Source organism: Stegodyphus dumicola, chromosome 6 (genome assembly GCF_044657685.1).
Source record: "Stegodyphus dumicola isolate Sdum_Otavi_A_Nest chromosome 6, ASM4465768v1".
Taxonomy (NCBI): domain Eukaryota; kingdom Metazoa; phylum Arthropoda; class Arachnida; order Araneae; family Eresidae; genus Stegodyphus; species Stegodyphus dumicola.
Genome location: NC_140773.1, coordinates 64,438,443 through 64,458,359, shown reverse-complemented (window position 1 = coordinate 64,458,359; position 19,917 = coordinate 64,438,443). Strand labels below are relative to the sequence as shown.

General features: G+C 30.4%; 2 protein-coding genes across 17 annotated transcripts in view; one reads left to right on the top strand and one right to left on the bottom strand.

The window, feature by feature from the left end:
* Window positions 1-9,237, bottom strand: part of LOC118205064 (DNA-directed RNA polymerase I subunit RPA2-like) — a 233,168-nt gene extending 223,931 nt beyond the window's left edge. For 3 of the 11 annotated variants that reach the window (XM_085818434.1, XM_085818438.1, XM_085818439.1), the window contains exons 1-2: window positions 8,729-8,780; window positions 1,706-1,778 (exon numbers count right to left, since the gene is read on the bottom strand). In XM_085818434.1, the coding sequence (XP_085674560.1) occupies window positions 1,706-1,778; window positions 8,729-8,760 (105 nt within the window). In that variant the 5' untranslated portion in view covers window positions 8,761-8,780. Of the gene's footprint in view, window positions 1-1,705; window positions 1,779-3,118; window positions 6,266-6,970; window positions 8,264-8,728; window positions 8,827-8,972 lie in introns of those variants that run through there. The other 8 variants (XM_085818432.1, XM_085818443.1, XM_085818441.1 and 5 more) reach the window with 8 other exon arrangements.
* LOC118184395 (recQ-like DNA helicase BLM) overlaps window positions 1-19,917 on the top strand; it is a 172,840-nt gene that overhangs the window by 8,165 nt on the left and 144,758 nt on the right. For 2 of the 6 annotated variants that reach the window (XM_085818428.1, XM_085818427.1), the window contains exons 1-2: window positions 9,991-10,250; window positions 10,345-10,449. In XM_085818428.1, coding sequence (XP_085674554.1) covers window positions 10,246-10,250; window positions 10,345-10,449 — 110 coding nt within the window. In that variant the 5' untranslated portion in view covers window positions 9,991-10,245. Of the gene's footprint in view, window positions 1-9,984; window positions 10,251-10,344; window positions 10,450-19,917 lie in introns of those variants that run through there. The other 4 variants (XM_085818425.1, XM_035354059.2, XM_035354060.2 and 1 more) reach the window with 4 other exon arrangements.

The window sequence follows — 19,917 nt, the reverse complement described above, 5'->3', positions numbered from 1 at the left end:
CTGGCACAACTGTCCCTCTGACATAGCACAGTTATTGCCAAATAACAGTCTTGACGAATACTTGTTACGCTTGGTTGATCTACTGGTCATTGGGTAACATCTCCCATACTTTGAAATCCCTGCCACAGTTTTGAGATTACACACTGAGACACATTCTGAATTTGAGACACTTTAGTTTGATATCGTCCACATTCCAGCATTCTAATACGTTTTCCTTTCAAAAGTATGTCCATTTGGCATCTTTGTGTCACCTTTCGGCCTTTTTGTTCATTTAACTCGCTCTTCAGCACAGCAGTTCCACAAAACCTGCCTGATCTCTGTATGGCACATATAACGGTTTTATACTTTTCTAGATAAGCGCACATGTTTTGCGCATCTTGACATTGAAACTTTTTGCATATGCACACTGTTTCACCTTTAAACAATGATTCTCGACAAGTGATTTTGAACAATTTAATTAATATTTACTCACATTTTTCTACATTTTATGAATTATGATTAACCTTTGGATACCAGTCTATATAGTCAAAAGTCGTTAATTCGGACACCCATAATCCGGACCTCAAAGCTACAAACTTTCTGCGCATGCGTCGCGTTGACGCAAGACCTTTACGGCTGCGAATTTGCGTGTGCACGTGCTCAAAATACGTTTACGAATGTGCGTTTAATGTATAACGGACTGTATAAGCTAAGCTCTAATTATCTATTTCAGTTAATGTTGCAGATTGCGTTGTTCCTTAATCTTCGAATTGGATCCGGCTGATTATTTTTTGCAGACTGTTAGAGCAATTTTATAAAAGTAAGCTTGAACTTTCGATTATGTCAAATAGAATTTCCGATTTATATTTACTAATATGTAACGGATCTACAAAGCGAAAGTATGTTTCCGAGTCCATTAAACAAAAAGTGGAATTGCTGCAAAAAATGGATAAAGGCATATCCTTTGTTTATCTAAACTTTGTTTATCTTTAACGCCACGGCAGGCGTGCAATGAATTGGAAGTTTATCTGTCAGCACTATCCTTATCTTCAGGGCAGATGTTTTTATTTTATTTGCCTTATAATTGCTTACTAAATGTAGTATTTCATTTCGATATACTCCGTCTTTGAAATGATTTAAATCAAATGCCTCGTCATTATAATTCGCTTCCGATAGTGAAGAAAGTGACAGAGGTTATTGAAAACGAAAAAATTTCAATTGACAAATTAGTCGGTATTCTCGACACAGCAATTATAGGACTTGAACAGCGGAACTTTGTAACTGAATAAGAAATTATGTACGTTTATAGAATTAAAGAGAATGTATTATGACATAAAAAACGAAGCAACTTAAACAACTTACATTGAAAGAAATGTTTAATAAAGTAAACAAATAAATATTAAGCTTTTTTTTTGTAAATTTTTTTACCCTTTAGATCATAATTGTTCTTTATTTCATAAATTACAGTTTCATATTTTTAATTTTATAATTACTGCATGCCATCTTACCAAATTTAAACTGATGATCTATAATCCGGAAAAATCGATAATCCGGAATCGCCGAAGTCCCGACTTGTCCGGATTAACGACTTTTGACTGTATTCCGTAACTGATCCACTTTTTAACAACTTAAAAAAAAAAAAAAAATCTCTAAATAGAAAACTATGGAATAATAAAACAATGCTTATTTATGTTTGGGTTGCTAATTATAAAAGAAATTGCAGAACCTGTGTTTTAGCTGTGTGGGCCCAAAATGAATTCAGTCTATTTCCTTTTTCTAGTAGCATCAGATTTTCATGCCTAAAAATTAAAAATAATAATAAAAAAAAATTATACAAAGAAATGCTTATTCACAATTTAAAATAAATTTTAAATCTTTAAGTAATGTTATGGTTCAATAGCATTACAAAATTAGCAACTTCTTTTTCATTGTCAGTGTCTGTATTTATGAACTCATAACACACAAGAACCATATTATACATTATTGTTGTCCAATGACGTATAAAATAAATGTCAGATGTAGTGCTCAATGTATGATGGCCAAGAGCAAAGACTAAAAATCCTTTAATTTTCGTTTATCACTAGTAAAAAGATTCCTTTTAACTGCCATGCACTTAATCTAAAGGGACTAAAAGTTTGGTAGACTTTTTTCATTATTACCCACCACTTGGAAAGGATTTTAAGAAGAAACCAAGATAAAAAGTTCTAGAACTACAGAATCAACTCAAAATCCCAGAATTAAATTTTATAGATCCTGGTTCAGTGCAAAAAAATTTCAATACTTTCATTCGAATGTGCAATGAATCATTCAAATGAGTAACAATTGCCCACTTGTTAATTGTAATTAATGACGTTATTCATAGGTTATTCATGTTTTTTTTGAATGCTAATTAATTTTAAGAAAGAATATTTTTCATTTTATAAAATATGTATGTGCGACATACATATTTTATAAAATGAAAAATATGTATGTCGCACATACATATACAAATAAATTGCTTACAAATGCTACATAAATGTACACATTCTTAAACAATTTTGTATTAAATAAAAGTTTAATTTAGAGAAATATTATCAAAGATATCAAAAATAAAATAGAGCTTCAACTTATATCATAATCAATATATGATGAAACTGCTGGAATGGTATTTACTGTAACCAAGGGCTACCTATATATGAAGTCTTTATCATTCAAGTGTTGCACCAAATTTGTCATCAACTAAAAACCACACTATAAAAATTAAATACCATTTTAAATTATTAGTAAAATTATTTCAGGCTTCTGAATACTTAACTTTCTTTTGAAAAGATTAAAGAGGGATATAAAATACAAACTGAGATTCAAATTAAATCTTCTTAATCTCTCCTCATAAAATTACTGCAAAAAAATTGCAGTTTTCTCTTTCTTAACTATGGTTGCTGATTCATAACATACAGTAGTAATATTAAAATGTCATTAAGAGATCATTCTTTTGAGATTAAAGGGAACTAAGAGTAATACCTGGAGTACTAAGAATGAGACTTTTTTGGTTCAAGTGTGAACACTAATTAAAGATAATGAAATTACAAATAATAGTTCTCATTAAGGATTAAAAATATATTTTAAATCACATGAAAGTAAAAAATAAAGTAATATGTACCAAATTACTGCACAGGAAAATAATTTGAAATTACATCATGACTATTTCCAAGAATAACTGCTGAAAATTCTGCATTTGATCTGATGCAACAATCTTGATTTTTTTCGTGTTGTTTCCTAAACAGACAACATTTTTAAAATTTCCAAGTTCAATGAAGTATCATTTTCGGTTTGTGCTTTCTAAGAAACCTTTTTATCAATCGCTTTTGGAAGTTCCATGATAACTATTAGCACTATTAATTTTGTTGAAGTTTGCTACATCTTGCCTGAAATAAATAAATTTTCATCATTGAGATAAGAGCTATCATCTATTTGCATAGTTTTTTCCACTTGGTCACTTCTTCCAGAAACTTTATCCTCTAAAAACATAAGAAAAACACTAACATCAGTCTTATCATGAGCTTCTAGTGCATAGCCTCCCAACTAAAAATTCAGTATGTGTGAAGCAATTTCTAATAACTTTTGCTGAGATATTACTCCAACTCCTGAAAATGTACTGAGAACTGAAGAATTGAACTCATATTTGCCATCAGTAATTTTGATCCATTCTTTGACCAAACACTTAAAAAAAATTATACTTGAAATTCACAATAATTTTTTGGTTCAGAGGCTGCAGAACTAGTGGAGACAATCAAAACTGCAGACATTCAAAGAAATTACAATCATGGTTGCAGACATTCAGAGATATTACAATTAGTCAACTGTTTTTAGTTTCTGTGATTTCAGTATAAGCATTATAGCTATTCTCAATATCAGTGACTTCTCATCTTGAAATTTTTATCCAATTCCTTTATTTTTTCTAGTAACAATGAAGAATTCATCCACAATGTCGAGTTAGTTTCGTATGCAGCAAGGAGGCTTTTCAGATAACATTTTAAAATCATCTCGGTGTAACATATTTACTAATGACATGAGGCTTCAATTTATCGATATTAATCATCTTTACATCTAACAACCCAATTATTCAGTCTCTGCTCCTTTTGTTCAAATAAGTTTCTTTTTTGGAGAAGAAAGATGAAATCATTTCTGGTAGAAGGCATATGAATAATCCTATTAATCTAAGTTACAAATATCAAAACTGATATAAACATCTTTAAACATGCCCTCTTCAACACTTTCAGAAAAATAATATGCACCAAAATTAGTTCTATACAAATCTTTAACCCATATTTTTCTCTTCAGTGAGTGATGGTTCTTCAGTCACTGAAGATTTTTGGTATCCATATTCTTTTGTTATTTTAACTATCCTTAAGATGACATCTGATATGACTTCATCTTTGCTTATGATACTGCTGAGCCAAACAGTATTTAAATTTGACTTCAAAATTTTCCTTATTTCTTCATTTTATTTATTGCCTAAAAACAACCACTGAGCTTTTGTTTTGATGCAAGAATTTTCTTAAAGATGTTCTTAAGATACTTTGCTTTTTGACAAGTGCTTATTTGGATATTCTACATTTTCCAATTCATTTGATTTTCTTACATAAAGTTCATAATTGCATTTTTACTACCACCTTGGGTAAAAAGAATTATTCACTTACCATGATTTTCGAGTTCACTTCGTACACGCACATAAAAATCAAAATATCAATCATATTCAAATGACTTTTTTAAAACCAGGTACTCTTTCTGATCGAACGCTTTACATAGTGACCATCGTAAACTTTCTTCCTACAAACCCATTCAAATCCATCAAAACGGTTTTAAGACACACCTCAAAAACGCTTACAAAACATCCCATGATTCAAAATTTCCCAGAATCATGCACCCGATTACGTCACAATAGGGTTTCCATAACATTTAACTACTCAGGCTACCATAAATGAAACAACAACTTGGCGATAAATCAAACAGCAACTTCTCCATAATACAAGGGGTACCTTAAAGTCTACTCTACCCAAAAAGAGTTTCCAATTCTGGAGTTGCCAAAAGATCTACAAAGCGAAAACATGTTTCGATGTCCATCAAACAAAAACTGGAATTGCTGCAAAAAATGGATAAAGTCATATCCGTCTCAAAATTATGCGAGGAGTGTGACATTGGAAAGTCAACTGTATAGAATTAAAGAGAAAGTATTAGCACAAGAAACGAAGCAACTTACATTGAAAGAAATGTTTAAAAAAGTAAACAAATAAATATTAAGCTTTTTTTTCTTTTTTTTCTTTTTTTTTTTTTTTTTTGTAAATTTTGATACCCTTTAGATCATAATTGCTCTTTATTTCAAAATTATGGTTTCATATTTTTAATTGTATCATTTCTGCATGCCATCTTACCAGATTTAAATTGATGATCTCTAATCCAGAAAAACCCATAATCCAGAATCGCCGAAGTCCCAACGAGACCGGATTACGGACTTTGTACTGTACTTGAAATTTTGTTATGTAAGAATAAAAACAATAGTACTAATTCTAATTCAAATTCTAAAATAATAATAATAATATAATTCAAATTCTAAAAAGGATTCTAAACTGAAAGCTATTTTTAAAGAATATATCGCAGACATCTTGGTCACATGTAATATATTCAACTTCAGCACTAATGTTTACTGCAATCATTCATCTGTTTGCCTATCACACACTTCAAATCATGTCATTTGATTAAACAAGAGTTAATTTTATTTTATTCCTTTGTTTTTCTATGCACTCCCAGTTTGTTCCTCCAGCTCTTCATCAAAGACTAAATTAATTACTTAAAACTAGGTGTTATTGACAAAGGCTTTTTACCTAACATTATTAATCAAGCAGTTGAAGAATTCTCAACACATCAAAAAACATCCTCTCATTTTAGGAGATTATAAAAATCTGTTATTCCTTTCTTTCCATTGATTAGATGTAAAATTGCATGTATTTTACCAAAATACAATTTTGGGGTAATTTTCTCTACTCTAAATAAAATTTGCAGTTTCATATTTAAGGATCCTCAATTACAGATATATGATCTTCTGGGGCATATATAAGATTACTTGCCAATGTGGCTAAGTTTACATTGGTTTGAATTAGATTTTATAGAAGCATTTCACATTCATAAGAATCTTTCAGTACTAGTTAATGATTTCAAGGAAATTATTTCACAGTTGTTTTCATTTTTCATCAACAGAGGGTTCCAGTAGATTTACTTCCTTCCTCTCCTCCTTATCACTGGCTTCTCTTTCCTCATTTGCACTTCTGCAGCTATAGAAGAAGGTTCTACGCTAAAAGTCTTCAGAACTAGTTCTGCAAATTTATGAATATTATGATGATTCTTGTTGCTTTAATTCCTAATAATTGTTATTCAGTGCATTATTTTAACTCAAATATCACATAATTTTAATGATGCATTTGTAAGAGCTATACAAACATATTGTTGATATGAAATTTCAGAACTCGGTTCATGGTGTTAAAAAATACAAAAATAATTTAAACTTGCAATACTACTTGAATATTATACTGTTTTCTTGCTTTTGAGATTTTCCATTATGTATTAAAACAAATGATGCATTTGTAATAGCTATACAAACATATTGTTGATATGAAATTTCAGAACTCGGTTCATGGTGTTAAAAAATACAAAAATAATTTAAACTTGCAATACTACTTGAATATTATACTGTTTTCTTGCTTTTGAAATTTTCCATTATGTATTAAAACAAACATATTTTAGCAAAAATTGCTTATGCATAACTTTTTTTTCATGTGGTATGATCATAAGTTGGACATTCTTTTAAAAAACTCAAATAGATGTCTTAATTGTCATGTTTAAATTTACATTACAAAAAAAAAAAAAAAAAACTGCTTTTGATATTTAAAATTTAACTGTTTTATTCAGTGTCTATTCAAAATTTCAAGTAAGTTGTTAGCTAAAGCTTTTTCATTACCTCAGGTTTGAAGGGTTTAGCACTTATAGGCTGCTGTTTCAATCTGATGACTGTATACACGTATTTATTTAAAACCTACAAAACTGCTAATGTTTTATAGCTTGATTGATATAATATATCCTTCAGAAAAATTTAACTGTTAATTAGAATGTAATGGCATGCTTTCAGAAACACTTGTCTCCGAGAACTTCCTTAAATTTTCCCACTGTTTATTATTAGAAATTAAATGTTAACAAAATTTTTTAATAAGCACCAATGTCACAAATACAGCATACTAAATAAATAAAGCTCTAGCCACTAGATAACACAAAGCAAAAAAGTAAGACTCTAGCCACTAGATAACATGACTGTTACACATGAAAAACATATTCTTGAAGATGCAAGCACTGTGCCATAATTGTAATTTTTGCAATGTTACATTTAGCGAATTCTCTACAGAAGAATAACCCTGATAGCTATTTTGAATATATTAATCGGCTTGACAAAAAGTGCAATTTATATTTGTAGTTATTGGAAAATATACTTCAAAATATTCAGATAAGTACACAAGTAACAAGTATGTTTGTTTAAATACATATTATCTGAATGAAACGAAAATGCACACTTTTATTTATGTCTAAATGTATAGACCAACGATTCTCAATCAGAAGGAATTCCTTCTTGGGAAATCTTTGGTATTTATCAACAATTTCAATACTTTGTTAATTTATAAAACACATTAGAAATAATTTAAATCTAAATATGTATGTATCTATTTTATGTACTTCTCTAATTTTGGAAAGAGAATGGGAAGGGGCAATCATCGTCTAGCAATGGTAAAAGGGGTGAATGGGACAAAAAAAGGTTAAGAACTATTGGTGTAGACAAAATATAACACATGCATATGTGAATGTAAAAATTAATTAACAGAATAAACATTTTTCATTAATTTAAAATTATGTTAGTTTTTATATGCAATTTAAATTGATTGTTTTCCAAAATGTGGGCTCCTAAAAGATTTGAATCTCTTTTTGGTTACATAATTATTCAGATTTATTTACTCTTTGTAATTAGTTTTACTGTTCATTGATTTATTAATATTTCATCGGCAGTACAGATCCTAGACCGCCCATCTTCCCCCCCCCCCACTACGATCGGCACTGTTCACCACCTTCATTCGTGTACAAGTCTATAACACTCCTTATTTCCTCGCTTTTTCGAATAAATTATATACTGGTGGGTCACGATAATGAAAAGTTTGGAAGAGCTCATTTTTTACATATATGTATAGATGTGCCACATATCAATTCTACAGACACAATCTGCATTTCACATAATAAACAAAAAAAGGGTTTTCATCCGCAGAGAACCCGTTGGCGCCGTTGCATTTTTACTCGCCAAGCTCGCCGTTCATCGACGATGAGCCGATCCGTAAACGTGATATTTTGTAAACGTGATTTTTAGTGCATGTAAATTCAAATTAGGAGACAAAACAATATATTAAGCATATGGTAGTAAAAATTCACAGATAATAAGCATGTAGATGTAAAACTAACCGGTTAAACGTGATATACGAAAATAAATGTGTATTAAATTCAAGTTAGCACAGAAAAGAATATATTAAGCATAAGACAATATATAAGGATTTATAACGGAAATAAAAATTTATTTAAAAAATATAAATTAGTATTAATATACTGAAATTAACCGGTTAACCGTGATATACGAAAAAAATTTGTCTTAAATTCCAGTTAACACAGAAAACAATATATTCCTTACACCAGCAGTGGTTTGCTAATTTTGATGACCATGGTGATGCATCGAACTATTCTGACATCTTAGATAATCAATATTTTTTATTTCAATTTAATCATCTATTTATGTCACACCTGCCATCCTCTGAAAGGTTATTGTTAGAAAAGCATTAACAATATGTTATGTTGTTAAAATTTTACGCCATAAAAATTGATTTATTCTCATAATTTTAGATGACAATAACCAATAATAAAAATAAAAGCATTACTTAATTATTTAAAATGCACATGCACATTTTTGCGGTCTACGAAATCAAATTATTTTAGACCTTGGAAACCTCATGGTTCTTAAGAGCTGTTAATAATTAAGAATACAACGTGAACAGCCGTGTTATAAATTAGCATTCACCCCTCCTTTCATCCCGAACCGAGAACCGGCATCTATCTACGAAAATATTTCTATCTATTCCTTGTTAAAAATTCAGAAGAAATAATAATAAATAAGAGAAGAATAATATAAATCTGCAAATGCGAACAACGACAGTGTTAATTCAACAAAATATACGCAAAAGAATGGTTGCAAACTTCGAACAAGCGAATAGGATAAATCCGATGGGTTACCAATATTGAACTATTATCGCCAAAGTTGGCGATGTTTACATTTACCGGGTTCTCTGCGGAAGTGCTTCCCAAAAAAAAATTATATCTGCTGATTTGAAATAACTACCTTGTTTATCAAAAAAAAAAAAAAAAAAACATAAAATAGTATTTTTGCATACATAAAGTTATACGTAAATAAACATGACTTTGTTTTATTCTTTACGGAAACCCAAACCTTAAGACGTAAACACAAAAAAAAAAAAAAAAAAAAAAAAAAAAACTAATAAATTAGCACCTAGCAACGGTTGCCAACAAGTTGAAGTAACTTTTTTGACTTGATTTTTGAAATGTCCGATGCTTTTTATCTAAGGGATAACACGAAGTTTTTTAATCAACTCGGTTCATTTTGTAATCAAGAATGCATTAAAATGTTTGAAGGTAATTTCTAGAAATAAATCAATTTCAGTTTCTTAGTTTTAAAAAAGACAGTATACATGGTCGTTGAGCTCAGAATATATTAAATGAAATGCACTTCATTAAGCGAATTTGTATAGTCATAAAATAATGCTGTTTTTTTATTTAAGGCATACTGCAGTTTTTATTAAATAACCTTATTTTAATTCATATCGAAGAATGTATTATAAAACAATTTTTATCTCATTAAAGTATGTGCATCAAAATGGCAACATCTGAATGTTAGGCGGGTTGTTTTAATTGGATTGTACCGAGAAACATTGGTTTTTTTTTATGTTCAAGTATATTTTTGTAATGTATTCTTTCCTTTTAGAAATGCATATTTGCGTTTCAGATGTTCATTTCGAATGCATTATTTAGAAGTTAGTGGGATTTTCATTATTAATGTTAAGAGTCATATTTATAATGTTGATATTGCTAAGAGTAAATATATGAAAACCGAATTACACTATTCAATAGGAGCCTATAATGAAGTAATAAAATGTTAATGATTATGTACTATTATTAAAGGATATAGTGTTTTTTTTGCATGAAATCATTTTATTAAAGTATTTTTCCACATTCTAGTTTGTGTACTATGAATACTCTGCCCTTTAACAACTTAGATGAACATCTTGCACGATTTGCTGCTTCAAAGAAGAATCTTTCTTCAAATACTAATCTAGGAAATGGGTAAGTGACCAAATTAATTATAAGACATTCATTAAGCTTTATTGGAAGTTTAACTATGATAAATAGCAAATAAAGCAGAATTGCACAAACTCCTTACTGACAACATTATGAGTCAGGTCATCAGATTAAATTCATCATCATCTAACAACAAAACAAAAGAAACTACCAACTTTATAATTCACTTTAGCTAAAAATTTAACTAAAATTTGGATATTATCTGATTATCTTTACCCCTATTGAAAAGTTTGGAGGCAAAATTATTGGTGAGTATGGAGAGAAACTAATTCAGAAGTCAAACAACAAAAATCAGCGTTATATTTTCAAAATTTTCACAGGACTAGTTTCGATGGTTTTACCGAACCAACATCCTCAGCTGCAAAACCGCAAATTTTTGTTGTTTGACCTCTGAATTAGTATTTATTTGGCGTGTTATTGTGTCTTAATTATGGAGGGAAACATTTGTTTGGGTATCTTTAAATCTGTTTTAGTAATGCATCCAGTATCATTTTTTTAATAATCTTTTATGTGTTGTCTTTATGTAACTTGTTTTAATTATATGTTATGTATCTTGTCTTTTATATGTAGCTTTCATATATCTTGAACTTGTCAACGGGTAGGTATTTAAAATATTAAACCAGGTTATATATACATTTAATGTATACACTTTCCAATCAAGATGTGCATACTTTTCTGCTTTTTACTCTGCTGTACTTCTCATATACACAGCAATCTGTTTAAAAATAAAGACATTGGAGAATTGTACAAACTCATCGTAGCACATAACCGTGGCATCAAAATCATGAAATGAGAAAGAAAAAGGAGGTACCTGATGCCTTTATGTGAGCCACATTATGCTGTGTGTATGCAGAAAGATAAGTTTGAGATTTTTTTCGAAAGGTGACGAAAATTGCAGTAGATACAGTGGTGTAGCTAGGGTGGGGCAAGGGGGGACATCTGTCTCTGGGTGCAGCATCCAAGGGGCGCCAAATTGATGCGACAAAATTTTTTAATGAAATGTTTTCCCATTCTTGGCAAACAGAAAGGGGCGTAAATTCTTCAGTTGTGCCCGGGCGCTGTAAACTCTAGCTACGACCCTGAGTAGATAGTCTATCTTAATTGGTTAGAGTTGACTTCAGGGTACCCCTTTAGAGTACTCTGTACACATTGACCTACTTTCACTTAAAAAAAAGGTTGATCTTTACATTATGGTAACTTGGCGATTTTTTGGCGAAAATTTGGCAACCAACTCTCCTACAGCAACCCTCTATTTTTTTCCCCGCCGCCATTTTGTCTTCACGAAATAAAGACATGTTTCTTTTCTTTTTATCTGTGAACACTTCTTCCAACAGTCTACTAGCCGAATTACACTTATGCTAGAAATTTTATCAAACAAAACTGCTTAATCATGACAAATATTCGCTGCAAAATTGGGAAAAAGTGCACAATACCATTACGCGTTTTTCAAAATAACACATACACATAAACCATGTACACGCCGACTTATTTTTACTTAAAAAAACATCCCAGAATTGCACAAAAATGGCATTGCGCACACTCTTCACTATACCCATGTACACTGCTTTTTTCTCATAAATTAGAAAAAATTTCACGAAAATACATGACAATTTTCTGAATCTTTAAACCCGGTAAAAAGAACATATATGAAATTACCTGATCGCGAAAAAGTATTTACCCTTTCCAAATATGAACATTTCCACATATAAAATAAATAAAATATCCAAAAACTTTTACCTTTAAATCATCTATTACATTATACACGTCACCAACGAATTCATACCGCAAGCATTACAAATACTTAGTATCAAATATTTAAATTATTTCCATGCACGTTTATTTCAACTTAAACGTATACCAAATTCCTACAAACATAAAATTCACAAAATAACTATCATTTAATTAAAATATCACTAAACCATGTACACGTCGACTTATTTTTACTTAAAAAAACATCCCAGAATTGCACAAAAATGGCATTGCGCACACTCTTCACTATATCCATGTACACTGCTTTTTTCTCATAAATTAGAAAAATTTCACGAAAATGCATAACAATTTTCTGAATCTTTAAACCCGGTAAAAAGAACATATATGAAATTACCTGATCGTGAAAAAGTACATACCCTTTCCAAATATGAACATTTCTCTGTATAAAATAAATAAAATATCCAAAAACTTTTACCTCTACATTATCTATTATATTACAAACGTCACTAACTAATTCATACCTTTACTTCATTAGAAATGGTTACAAATACTTAGTGTCAAATATTTAAATTATTTCCATGCACGTTTACGCAAATTACTTTACTTCCACCTTACATTTAGAACAATGCATAAAAATAATATTCTCAAATAATTAAAAATACTAACTTACCTATTCTTCAGAATCTTGATTACGTGTCCGATAAACTTTTCTTATTTCTGTTTCAGGATGTTTAAAATCATACTTATAGTTCACACCAAGGTACCAGGTAAAATAAATAACTTAATAAAACATCTTTACTTCTATCTCGCACAACCTTAAAGAAACACTTATTACCCCTTTCAATACCACTAAATACCCATTTCGAATTCACTTTAGTTAGCGCAATGGGATCCAAAAATTAAACAACACTGTTTCACACCACACAGAATAAAGGCAAATACAAAATTTCCAGATTTTTTCCCGATTTTCCCCCTTTTCCGATTAAAGAACCGTAATTCGTCCATTAATATCACATGACATATCCCATGATCTCTCATTTCCCTCACACAAAATAATGCGTAATCGGAACTGAGTACTGCTCACATTATTACCAAAGTCCCAGGTAGTAACCTTTATCGCCTCCAAAATGTCGCCAAACTACCAGTTACCATATTGTAAAGATCAGCCCACTGTTTTTTTAGTATGAATTTCTGTTGTTATTGTTGTTTTTTAAAATTGTTTGAAATTAAGTTTAGTTTATTTTGTCGATTAGTGTGTAGCGTCTAAATTGCGCAATTCGTAGATGCTTTTTAAAGTTGAAACAGAACGCTGTGTACATGGTATTCTTTGAAATTTATTGTTATGTTAATTTTTTAAAGCGAGGTGTGCGTAGTTCGTAGATTCATTTGTTGCCTAGTTTGTGCATTTCGTATATGTTTTTTTGAAGTTAAAACATTTCGCTGTGTACATGGATTCTTGTCAAATATTTTTGGTTAGAAACTTTACGTTTTTGCTATCTAAATTTTTTGTTTGTGTTTCGGATTTGTAGCTTAAATTATGCGTTCAAAACGTGGTTTTTCAAGGTTCGTACGGTCCTTAAAAGTCCTTAATTTTTCAAAAAAGATTTTTGGCCCTTAAAAGTCCTTAATTTTGGCCAAAATGAATAAACGGTCCTTAATTTTGCTCATTTGACATTTCTTATCATTTCTAATGATTGCCATTCTAAGTGTGAATTACGATTTCTCATGAATAAGGAATTAAAATTACACGGCTCTTAACCAATCTGTTGGCGGATTTGCGTTGCAAATGATAAAAAAAAAACGGTTGATCTTAGGATTATGGTAACTTGGCAATTTTTTGGCGAAAATTTGGCAACCAACTCTGCTACAGCAACCCTCTATTTTTTTTTTCGCCGCCATTTTGTCTTCACGAAGTAAAGACATGTTTCTTTTCTTTTTATTTACTGAACACTTTTTCCAACAATCTACTAGCCGAATTACACTTATGCTAGAAATTTTATGTAACAAAAGTGCTTAATCATGACAAATATTAACTGCAAAATTGGGAAAAACTGCGAAATCGCAAACTCCTTGCGCGTTTTTCAGAATAGCACATACACATAAACCATTTACACATCAACTTATTTTTACTTAAAAAAAATCCCAGAATAGCACAAAAATGGCATTGCACACACTGTTAACTTTATCCATCAACACTATTTTCTCATAAATTACAAAAATTTGCACGAAAATGCAAAAAAATTCTGTGAATCTTTAAACGCGGTAAAAAGCACATATATGAAATTACCTTATCGCGAAAAAGTATATACCATTTCCACGTATAAAATAAATAAAATATCCAAAAACTTTTACCTCTAAATTATCTATTATATTATAAACATCACCAACGAATTCATAACCGCAAACATTACAAATACTTAGTGTCAAATATTTAAATTATTTCCATGCATGTTTACTTCAACTGAAACGTATACCAAATTCCTACAAACATAAAATTCACAAAATAACTATCTTTTAATTAAAATATCACTAAACCATGTACACGTCGACTTATTTTTACTTAAATAAACATCCCAGAATTGCACAAAAATAGCATTGCGCACACTCTTCACTATATCCATGTACACTGCTTTTTTCTCATAAATTAGAAAAATTTCACGAAAATGCATGAAAATTTTGTGAATCTTTAAATCCAGTAAAAAGAACATATATGAAATTACCTGATCACGAAAAAGTATATACCCTTTTCAAAGATAAACATTTCCACGTATAAAATAAAAAAAATATCCAATAACTTTTACCTCTAAATTATCTATTATAAACGTCACCAACAAATTCATACCGCAAACATTACAAATGGTTACAAATACTTAGTGTCAAATATTTAAATTATTTCCATGCACGTTTACTTCCACTGAAACGTATATACCAAATTCCTACAAACATATAATTCACAAAATAACTATCATTTAATTAAAATATAATTAAATTTAAAAACACTACTTAAAATATAAATAAGCACATACATTAAATTAATAAAAATTAGCTTACAATCCTAATTACTTTAAAGTAAATCATTGCTAATAACAATTTTCCAATAATACAATATTATTTACTCCTTATATTTAGAACAATGCATAAAAATAATATCCTCAAATAATTAAAAATACTAACTTACCTAATCTGCGAATTTTTCCTCCATATTTCCTCCCCTAAATAAAAAGCAAAATTCTCTTTTCACAATGCCTAAATAGCCATTTCAAATTCACTCGCATGACATATCTCATGATCTCTCATTTCCCTCACACAAAATAATGCGTCATCGGAATTGAGTACTTCCGGTACTTCTCACAAAGTCCTAGGTAGTAACCTTTATCGCCTCCAAAATGTCGCCAAACTACCAGTTACCATATTCCCAAGATCAGCCAAAAAAACAATTAGCTACCCGAACGAAAGATCGGTGTCTGATTGGCTGTTCACCCAATCTTTCGAAACAGGTGTTATCCATAAATTAAGGCAGATTGTGAGGAAAGCGTGAAGCCGGAAGTTCTTTATGAGGCGAAAGTGATGATGAATGTGCTCGAGAAAAAAAGGGGGGGAGATTTTAAAAATATTTGCCAAAATTAGAGCAATCCCAATCTGGAAGGCCACAACCCTTCTGACGCCAATAGGAATGAGATGCCTGGAAAGTGCATTTTCAATAAACTGTGGCTTCATCAAGCTGACTACAAAGACTGGATATTGATGGATGGCAATCCTTAAATGTGGTCTTTGACTGAAACAAATTGAAATTTCTAGAATGGGAGAGTCAGCGCTGAAAATTCACATGAAAATTAAGTTTCGTTTTATCATTTCAATTTGTTTTTACACCGTTTTGCTTAGCTTAATTTCTGTGTTTGTTTCAATTAAGCCATAAATTAACTTTTTATCACCTTCTACGGAGTTTATTCTCTTTTGCACATACTATATGTATGGGATATCGGGATTATGAGTTTATTTCTGCAGAAGGTCTGTTATCGATTTCGCATGAAATCTGTTAGCTCCATTTCGATTTTAGGTCGCCAAGGGCAAATTCGGTAACGCTAGCCGAGAAAAAGTGAAGTTCGGAATAATGGTTTGAAGCTTCAATAGACAATTAAGTATTTGGTTTAAACCTATGTTGTTGATAGTAATGCATAATTTTTGCTAATGGCGATACAATTATTAGTTGAAAATAACCAACTAATTAAAAATTGTTTAATATTTTTAAAGCTGAAAACAACTAATTGAAACTAATTTTCCTGAATTAACTAGACGCAAAATTAACTTTCATGAATTACTAAAGTTATTGGGTAGAAGTTTAACTGAAAATATACATTTTGTATTATATATATATATATATTTATACAGTACGAAGTCCGAGGTCTGGACTCGTCGGGACTTCGGCGATCCCAGATTTGAGATTTTTCCGGATATTAGATCATTTTAAATCTACTAAGATGGCACGTAGAAATTATAAAATTGAAAATATGAAATCGTGATTTATGAAATAATGAAGCATTTATGATTTAAAGGGTATCAAAATTTACAAAAGAAAAGAGCTTAGTATTTATATATTTACTTTATTAAACATTTCTTTCAATGCGAGTTGTTTGATTTGTTTTCTCTGCTAATACTTTAGACTAATACTATAGACATATAATTTCTTGTTCAGTTATTAAGTTCCATTGTTCAAGTCCCATAATTGCTGTGTCGAGAATTCCGAATAACTTGTCAATCAAAATTTTTTCTTGATCAGTAACCTCTCTGTTACTTTCTTCACTATCGGTAGCTGTATTTTCTGGATTTAGAACCATACTACAGATTTCGCCCTCCGTTAATTGATTGATGATTGGGCATAGTCATCGCAATGAAAAACTTCTGTTTAACTTCGCTAAATTCTGCCGCCTGGTGCGGCCATGCGAGCTCTGGCGCTGGTTCTGGCTTTATGTGAATAACAAATCATTTATTCTTAATTCGAATAGCACTAAATATAATCGTTTGTCCTATGAGTATCATTAACAAAATCTATTTTTAGCATAAGGAAAGAAATTTCTGCTAAATCTCCCCTTGTCAACATTTTAGCGCATTAAACTTAAATCTGTAATCGGATAATACTCTGTTATTTGGCGTCACTGCATGATTCATCACTCAAGTTGTCATCCGTTGATAAACATGCGGTGATGAAAGCAAAATGCAATAAATAATGATTCGCGATTTTGGCATCAAGGATATAAAATATTAGTTGGTGTAAAATTAACAAATGTTTCGGTTTGAGATTATGCCAAGCAGGTACGCAGCTATGGAGTCAAGTTACTGATCACACAAATTTATGCTAAAATAATTATTTCTTCAATAATGAGATATTTTATTTAGTGCCAAACTGAGATTAAGAATCAGGATTTCCGGCATGTTTTTTTATGATGAAGAAAAAATCTAATGCGCGTGCGTAAAGCATACCCCTTCCCTTCAAAAAAGCCCTAAAAAATTGGTTGGTGGTGGCTTTGAGGTCCGGATTTTAGATCATTCCAGATATTGGATGTTCGGATCTCGGACTTTGTACTGTATATATACATATATATATATATACATCTTTCAAAATATAACTTACCAGTATGGATTCACTCTTTTAAAATAATTCTACTTTAATTAAACTTAGGAGATAATATAATCAATTAAATCAATATTGTTTAGGAAATAAATTATATATATATATATATAGTAAAAAATGTATATTTTCGCTATTCAAGTATTCACTGTGACAAGTATTCTTATCTTGTCACATGAACAGGCCTCTGTGGAAAGGAGCTTCTCTGTAAAGCAATTGAAATTGAAAATTTAAGTGACTCATCATACATTTTTCAATGCACAGTATTTGATTACATAAAATTTCCTGGAGGTGTTCTTAATATCAAAATTAATAAAGAAATGAGATCAGCAGCAGCTTCTGCAAGAAGTGGCGTTCGTTATTTAGAAGAACGTTCAGTATTTAGAAGAACAAAAATCTTTAACTAAATCTGAAAATTCAAAGAGGAAAAGAAATATTATTGAGGAAGAAATTGATTGTATGAAGCAGAAGAAAAAATTTCTTCAAAGGGACATTAAAGATGTAAGGATTATGTTAATTTTATGAACAGTTAAATTTTAAGTTAAAGTTCCTTTCCTGTCAAATTCTTAACTTCAACTTACTACTTCCGGCCAGAACGTAGTTTTGGAATTTGCTGAATATTTAATGAGAAGGAGTGGTATTTAAACCATGAAGTTACTTACTGAGACAGAGAGAGAAACAGAGTTTCTGAACTACGCGCGTCTGCCTTTTTGGCCGCTCTCTCTCTCAAAGCTATTTTTACGCTCGGCCATACTCAGGCCCTTGCTAAGCTTCATAGTAAAATAGGTTAAGGGGCCAACTTTCATTGAACCTTGATAGCTTTGGCTATACTTATTTAGTTAATCTTAGTTTTAGTTTAATTCTTAGTCTTTTAAGTTCAAGTCCAAAGTGCGGACTTTATTTATTCACTCCCAGGTGGAGTTTTGTTAAATCTTATCGAAATAATAAAGGGTTATTTACCCTTCTCTCTTGTTGTTTCCTGTCTTCGAACTCTAGCGATTATTCGCTTATCAGTTCCTAGGTTCCTCACTTCCAACATTAACTTAGGATTTCAAGTGAGGGACCTTACAAAGATATTAATGAAGAAGTAGATGCTTTAGCAGATGAAGCTGAGACCAGCAGGAACATTAATTTGTTTATCAAAGCAAATGAACTTAGAAGAATAGTTAAAGAAAAGGAAATAGACATAAATAAATTAGATGTTAAAATAGCTGAAAAGATTTCAGATTTAAAAAAAGTAGAAATGTTTGGTATCTTTTATTGTACAGTTTATTATTCTAGTATCTTTCAAAAAACCAAAGAAATAAATGTGTTTACAAATCAGTTATTTTAATCTGCAAAATATTCTTACATTGTGATTATAATAGTAGTTGACTGAGTTTAAATAAATATCAAATAAGTTAAATAATAATCATATAAATCTCTAAAATAGTGACTGTTATTAGTGTAAAATACACTTATACATGTTTTTCAAGAAATTATGTTCCTAATTTAATGTTATCTACTTCATAACTTGTAGGAAGTTAGTTTAATTTTCAAAATTGTTTTATGGTAAGTATTAAATTGAATTTAATAATAGTGCATAATACACACTTCTGTTAGTTTCTTAAAGTGAAATTACAAGCATGAAGTCGGTTGTATGGATAATTGCTTTATTCTATTCATTTTTTTTGTTTGCTGATAGGTCCTTAATTTTTTCTTCTGATGGTCCTTAAAAGTCCTTAAAAATCCTTAATTTTCATGTAAGGAAATGTGTACGAACCCTGTTTTTGCATGTACGAAAACGACGTTTTTGGAGACATTTTAGGCTTAAAGTTCGAAATGTAGACAAAAAAATTTAGATACTAATATGGCAGTGTGGAGTATTTTTGGCGAGAAATTGGTGACTTGAGGGCGCATATCAGAGTAATTCCTTATCCATGTACACATCAACCTATTTTCTTTAAAAAAAACATCCCAAAATTGCACAAAAATGGCATTGCGCACTGTCTTGACTTTATCCAGGTACACATCGACTTTTCACTTAAAAAGCCAAAGAAAATTGACAAAAATTCAATTCTTCTTACTCTTGTAAAAAGTGCCAAACAAATAAGTGGGCCAAACAAAACTGAAAATCC